Source organism: Pterocles gutturalis, unplaced genomic scaffold (assembly GCF_000699245.1).
Source record: "Pterocles gutturalis isolate BGI_N339 unplaced genomic scaffold, ASM69924v1 scaffold33945, whole genome shotgun sequence".
In the NCBI taxonomy this organism is placed as follows: domain Eukaryota; kingdom Metazoa; phylum Chordata; class Aves; order Pterocliformes; family Pteroclidae; genus Pterocles; species Pterocles gutturalis.
The window spans coordinates 3,511-10,514 of NW_010144434.1; the positions used below are offsets into that span (position 1 = coordinate 3,511).

A 7,004-nucleotide genomic window follows, 5' to 3' on the forward strand; every position below is an offset into this window, starting at 1 on the left:
CCTCCCCGGCCTCTGCCGCGGCCTCGGATGTTGCCGCCTCGTCCGCGCCCGCGCATGTTGGGCGGAGGGGGCACCTCGTTGTGCATGGGGCCCCCCATCCCGAAACCCGGGTTGTGCTGCTGAGGGGAGAGAAAAAAGACGCGACGATCGGCTTCGACGCCGCACCCGGGGGAAAAGAAACCTCCCGAAAGGACGGCGGGAGGTCTGAACGCGGCAGGTACCGAAAGGAAGAGGGGACAGGCAAAAAATGTGGATAATTTTGATACAAAAGAGGCTGTTTTCTGTAAAACTTGATGGTATTTCGGCTTTGAAGCCCGACGGCTGTCAGCAAATCCTGGTTTGAATTATTGAATTGAATTATTTCCCCTCCCAAAAAGAAATTATTGAATGGTTTGAATTATTGAATTATTTCCCCTCCCAAAAAGAAATTAAAACCACAGAGCAAGAGGTGCTACAGAACGGGTGGTTACGTCGCAAAAAATTTGTGGAATTGGGAATTGACTCACTTTTACCGGAAATTTGGGTCCTCCCCTGGCCGGCACGGGGGCTCTTTTCTTCTTGTTTTGCTCAATGGCAACGGGAGCGTCCGGAAACAACTTCTCCAGCGCGGCCAGAGCAGCGTAGGCTTTCGCCACCTTTTTATTCGAACCGGCTCCTTGGAATTTCTGCCCGTCAACCTCCACCTGCGCAAGGGACGAAATCGCGGCGCGTCAGCGGGAAGGGCAGGAACAGAAGGTGTCGCTTCAAAAAATCGATTTTTTTTTTTTTTTTTAATGATAATTCCAACCGACTCAGAAGTTGGAAACGTTCGAGGTTGGACGTGGATTTGAGCAATGAGAAGTTGTCCCTGCCCAGGAGACGGTCCCTCCCAACCCACAAAATTCTGTGGTTTTATGATTTTAAATTATAAAAGTTACAGATATCGGAGGTGGGGTGAAGGCTGAGAGAGCAGCAGAAGGCGCCTCACCTCCATGACGAAGCGCTTGTCGTGGCTGCCGCCCGTTTCGGAAATGAGTTCGTATTTCAGCCCGCGCCGTTTCTCGTTCAGCTCCATCACCGGGTTCTTGCCGTGCTTCGTCAGAATTGGTCCCTGCTGTTTCACATTCTGTAATTAGAGACGTAGCAGCCATGAAACCCCCCCAAAAAACCCCTCAAGGACCTGAAGCTGCCTCCAAACCACGCACTTGGGGAAATATCTCAAAGGAACGAGTTCGCCTGATGGTTTTGACTCTTCCATTTTATCGGGACATTAACTGAATGGTTTGAACAACCTGTTGCTAAAAGTCGCTTCCGGTGACGTCCCACGACACCACCCCGAAGGCTCCGGGCATCCCGCTCCCCGCTCTTCGCTCACCTCCGGGGTTTGATCTGCAGGAGGAGAAGCCGCGGTCGGCGTCGAGACGGTTTCTACGACAGGAGGAGGAGCGACGACGACGGGTTTCTGTTCCGTTTCCTCGGCTGATTCGTCTCCTTTCCCAGATTCTTTGCCTTCCACCCCGGTGGGTAAACCCATATCTTGCAACACCTGGGGAAGGAGCCGCAGAAGGGATCACGGAACGGCTCTCGCCCAAGGAGCCGCCGCCTCGCACGCGCCCTGCCCCGTTCGGGGTAAATACTCGAGAGCGCTGCTCAAGGACCCTTCAGGAACTCTCTCCGCGTGCCAGGCATTCCCCAAATCCCGCAGGAACCTCGGCAGAGGTACCAAGTCCTCTGCCCTGAGAATTCCTGCACACCAGGCTACGCAGTTTCGGTGTTTTATTTTCTCCCCTCTCTATCCTGAAGGGTTTCAGGGTTTGTTTTTTTTTTTTTTTCCATAATTTTTCGCACGCGGCTGTAGTCGTGAACCCCCAGCTCTCACCTTCACGGCCACGTGCAATTTCGCCGTCTTTTTGGAAGGTCCCGACGCCTCAAACGTGTTGCCGTCGATTTCCACGGACATTGTGAAGATGGGAGCGTGAACAGGACCAGTCTGAGAGACCAGTTTGTACTGGAGCCCAGGCTTCAGCTGGTTTAGTTTCATCAGCGCGTTCATGGCCTGGGGAGGTTCGAGTTTTTCCTCTGAAGGGAGAAAAAAACCCAAAAGTTTGTGGATGCTTGTCATCTCATCGAAAGAAAAAAACCAACAGATTTCAGACAAATTCTGAGCTGTATTTTCCTCCTTGCGAGAGTTTAAGTGACACCAAGTGAAAATCTTACAGTATTAGGCTTTTTTAAATTTTTTTTTAAAATCCACATGCCCCGTAACCGCCGTTCACAGCGTCACCCAGCACCAAACCCTTCCGCACCCCGTCCCCCCGAAGAACGTCTCTCCGGCAGCTGTTTGTACCTACCTCTCGTTAACTCAATACCTTTTTTCTGAATCTTCTTTTTCTTTTTGCTGGGAGATTTCTCCTCTCCATCCTCCTCCATCGGACGCTTCATTGGGGTGACAGCGTACGTCGTACTGGGAGGAATCTGGACTGTAACGACCATCACGAAAAAAACTCGTCAGCATTCCAGCTTCCAGCAACGACGGCAGCAAAACCCTTGGAAATGTGGTTTGTGGGTGTTTTTTTTTTTCCCCCTCCAAGCACCTACCAGTATAGTCCACGGGATTTTCGTTCTTTGGTTTCTTGGGCATTTTGGAAGGGAGGGGATCCATCCCCAGGACTTTATGAAGCTGGCCAAAAGCCGCGAGTCTCAGAGCGTGCTAGAAAGACGAAAACGTCTGTTACTGGGAGGCGCAAACGGCTCCAATCTCTTGTTCCCTGCACAGTTTCAGACGGGAACATTCTACCCACCCCTACACCGAAATCCTCAGCGGTTTCAACAGGACTCTCTGGAATTTTTTTTTTTTTTTTGGGAAGTTCAACCCAAAATACGGGGCCGTGGTAGCAAGTCACTATTAAAAAACCTGATACTTTGCTTCTGGGTTGGCCAAGCTACACGATTCCTCATCGGTGTGGGACCCACTGGTATTTATTTCTTTTTACTCGGCTGGATACGAACACAGTTAACAGCGACCTCGGGGAGGTGACTAGACTACCAGCAACCAGTATGGAAGGTTCAGAGTCAGTTGAACTGATTTTTTTGTTTTTTTAAAGTTTTTTTTTTGTAACATCTGTAGTCAAAACTATACCTGAGCACTCTGTGTGATATCTTCCCTTTGTTGTCTGTCTAGATGCCCAATAGCATCAGTGGCTTCTTTTTCACAAGGATCATAAATACCAGAACCATCTGAAGGCAGGAAACAAGGAAGATATGCAGAGAATTATCCTGGTGTTTGCTAAAGACACTAAACTAAGAATTCCCTTGGCATCAATCAACACTCTCGAAGCAAACGGACCGACAAGATCCAACGTCCAGCTCGCCTGGGCTCTGTGACACGTACGACGAGCAGCGCCGCTGCTCCCGGCCCCTCAGGGGAACCAATTTTACGCTCGTAGAAGCTGGAGCCTCTCTCTACGGGGGGTTTAAGGCCGTGGATCCGCAGCTCTGAACACACGTGCCTTGCGGAGCAGCGAGGCACCGGAGCCCCCGCCGGCGCTGCCCACTTCCCGGCTAAGCCGCCCGCACGTCGACCGAGGGATTTCCCAAACGCTACGGGCGGGGAACCGCGCCTCGAAACTTCAACCGCGGCTCACTCGGGCTTGGCTTGGAAATGTCAGAAATGCAGAGAAGCGGCTAACCTGGCATGACGATGCCCGAGGCCAGGCACTCGAGAACCCTGCGCAGAGCCTCGCCCGCGCCCATGGGCCGGTTGGCCGTCCCGATGGATTTCTCGCACAGCAGCTCCAGAGGCTGGAAGACAGTGGGGAGAAGTGAGGGGAGCCCAGGTGGGCGCTGGCGGGGAGAAAGCGCCTCAAATCCCCAAACGATTCAACGATGGGGCTGTGGAAGCTGGTCGTCTAGTCAACGACTGGCGCTGGAGGCGTCCGACACGCATCTTTGGAGGGAAGCAGCTTTTCTCATCCTGAATACAACTCTGACTGAGGAAATGAACTTGTGCAGAGTGAAGCGAGCTGGACAGCAGCTTGAAGTGGCACCGAAACCCAAAGGAAGGGGAAGGAAGAAATAAAAAAGGAAAACGAAGAGGAAAAGGAAGGAAAAAATAAAAAAGGAAGAGGAAGGAAGAAAAAAAGGAAGACGAAAAGGAAGGAAGAAAAAAAGGAAGACGAAAAGGAAGGAAGAAAAAAAGGAAGACGAAAAGGAAGGAAGAAAAAAAGGAAGACGAAAAGGAAGGAAGAAAAAAAGGAAGACGAAAAGGAAGGAAAAGGAAAAGGAAGAATAAAAAAGGAGGCAAACAAAGGGGACTTACCCATCCTCTCAGCGGCGCCCAGGTGGGAACGCGAGTGCAGAGATCCCGCAGCACGCGGATGACGATGACGCACGACTTCAGGCCGTTGGCCCGGGCCTGGAGGAGAAGGGCAAGCGGAACACGCTCAGGAAGAACCCCGGCCCGCTCGCTCCAGACATTCACTTGTGCGGTGCTACTTTGCCAAGGGCAGAGGGGATTTCGCATCACCATTTAGAACTCAAAACAAAATCTGGAGCGTACGAAGGCGACATTACTCTTAACGCAAAGCAGCAGCTACGCATCTACTCGTTAACAAAGGTTCCTTCCGAACGTTTAATTGGCTTTAAGTGCTTCTTTAGCAACTGTGCCGCTGACAGGCGCTAAGTTCAGCACGTCTAACTACCATCCGACGGTAAAGTATTTTAAATAAAAAAAAGAAAAAAATAAAATGAGTTAGCCCCTTAATACTCTTTTTTTTTTTTTTTAATAAATTTGCTACTTAAAGACAAATATAAGAACAAAATGCAAACCTGGAACCACTTGGCGTGTCGCAGTGACGCCAAGGCAGCAAGGCATTTCTGCCTGTCCAGAACGTCCGGGGAGTCGGTGCCTGATAGCGTTTCTAGTCGTGGATGGAATAAGAAGACAAGGCACGGTTTGACCAAGGGGCTTCTGTCAGGCGGAGAGGGGATGAGGCAGCTTCCTAACGGGCAGCTGGGGCTCCCCAAAAAGATCCTGCTCTAAATCCTGCACCGGGAAGGGACGGCTCGGCAGCGCTCGGCTGAGAAATTCCAACCGCAGAGAGAGGGGATTGCGGTGGAAAGGGATGGGAGGAAATCTGCGCTGCGAGGAAACGGGGATTTCAACCAATGGGGACGGGAGGAAGTCTGAAATCTGCGCTGCGAGGAAACGGGGATTTCAACCAACAGGGACGGGGATGAAATCTGAAATCTGCGCTGCGAGGAAACGGGGATTTCAACCAACAGGGACGGGGATGAAATCTGAAATCTGCGCTGCGAGGAAATGGGGATTTCAACCAACAGGGAGGGGATGAAATCTGAAATCTGCGCTGCGAGGAAATGGGGATTTCAACCAACAGGGACGGGGATGAAATCTGAAATCTGTGCTGCGAGGAAAAGGGGATTTCAACCAACGGGGACAGGGATGAAATCTGAAATCTGCGCTGCGAGGAGGAGACGGGGTGTGAAGTCGCTGGGAGGGGACAGGAATCCTTTAGGACTCGAGTGGAGTGGCAGCGTGCGAGGCCGGTAACAGATAAAAAAAGGGAAATTTTAAAAATAAACGGCCTGCGCGTGTTGGGCTGTAGTGGGGGAGTGGGGAACGGGGGGCACAGCTCTGCGAGGATCGAGGGAACCCCCTCCGCCCAGAAGGCTCGACTGCCCTGGCCCCGGCCCGTGACAGAGAGCGTCCTGTTGGTCAAAGGTCCAGCGTCCCTAAAATCGACAAACTAGAAGGCTCGGTAGACGAGGTCAGATATCAAAACCAGAGACAAGTCAAGAGAGCACAAAAAGAGATTTTCCAGTCTGTGCTGCAGCAAAACTGAAGATTTGGTTTAGAAAAATAAAATCTCATTTTTTTTTTTCCTGCAGATCAGGGTTTTAGATAAGGCTAGTGCCCAGAGGCAGCGTCGGGACCTGCCAATCGACGGCGCAACGCCTGCGACACGCAGCCCAGCGTCCTTCCAGCCCAGAAAAGCGGCTGCGAACGCTGATCCCAAAGGGAATTTGAGAACAAACGGAGAAGCTAACATTATCCAAAACTCTGTATCACACGCGGAATTGGGCATTTCAGCTGCTGAAACAGCCGACGGAGGAGCCCCCGAGCACCCGTCGTTCTTGCTGCAACACAAACCGCCTAGACGGCCAATTCCATGTACATGCAAGTGACTTAACGAGAAGCCTTCGAGATTTTTTTTTTTTTTTTTTTTTAAATGTATCTGGTTTGTATTCTTATGTCACAGTGCAGGCCACTGACATGGCTGGTACGAAACGAGATTAATACAACGAGATGACGGATTAGTGAACTAAAGGCCCAAGTGAAAAAAAAAAAAATAAAAGGATAAAAAAAAAACAAACAAAAAAAAGGAGCAAAATCCCATCGGAAAGGTGCTACTCAGTTTCGGAAGCTCTGAATAAACCGTGAGCTGTGATCTCATGCGGTTGGTGTTCTCTTACGGAAATTTTGAATTTGCACAAAAAAAAATAATTGTTGTTGCTTCGGCTGAAACTGAAGAGCACGCTTGAGCGGTGAATTAGCACCGGGACCGTCCGCTGGCTCCAGCCTCCCCTACCTCCAGCTGACTGCTTCTCCAGCTCTTCTCTGACGACGGGCGACGTCAAGTGGATGGTCAGCGTCAGCGGCGGCTCTTTCGTGTTCTTAATGACAATGGCTGCGTCGCCAACCGACTGGATGATTTCGTATTTATCTTCCGTAATAGCCTGCAAGAGAAACTCACCACTGAGCAATTCTCAAATTTCCGAGTGATCTGCAACGTCCTTTTCCAACAGAAACCAAAGAATAGAAATAAAACTTAAATTAAATAAAACTTATCTTCCAACGAATTGCTGGTTTTGAGCCCCAAAGCTCCCTAAATTTCCATTTCTCAGCCCCAAAGCTCCCTGAATTGCTGGTTCTGAGCCCCAAAGCTCCCTAAATTTCCATTTCTCAGCCCCAAAAGATCCCCGAATTGCTGGTTCTGAGCCCCAAA

The 7,004-nt window shown here is 50.6% G+C and overlaps 1 protein-coding gene across 1 annotated transcript in view; it reads right to left on the reverse strand.

Annotated features, from left to right (window-relative positions):
• ILF3 (interleukin enhancer binding factor 3, 90kDa) overlaps positions 1-6,735 on the reverse strand; it is a gene marked incomplete at its 5' end in the record, with an annotated part of 7,501 nt that extends 766 nt beyond the window's left edge. Inside the window, 12 exons of the mRNA XM_010085099.1 lie at positions 1-119; positions 507-683; positions 968-1,105; positions 1,355-1,525; positions 1,859-2,058; positions 2,349-2,459; positions 2,578-2,689; positions 3,119-3,216; positions 3,669-3,780; positions 4,298-4,393; positions 4,807-4,898; positions 6,588-6,735. The exon at positions 1-119 is cut by the window's left edge and continues 29 nt beyond it. Coding sequence (XP_010083401.1) covers positions 1-119; positions 507-683; positions 968-1,105; positions 1,355-1,525; positions 1,859-2,058; positions 2,349-2,459; positions 2,578-2,689; positions 3,119-3,216; positions 3,669-3,780; positions 4,298-4,393; positions 4,807-4,898; positions 6,588-6,735 — 1,574 coding nt within the window. The remainder of the gene's footprint in view (positions 120-506; positions 684-967; positions 1,106-1,354; positions 1,526-1,858; positions 2,059-2,348; positions 2,460-2,577; positions 2,690-3,118; positions 3,217-3,668; positions 3,781-4,297; positions 4,394-4,806; positions 4,899-6,587) is intronic.
• Between the last annotated feature and the right edge of the window lie 269 nt (positions 6,736-7,004).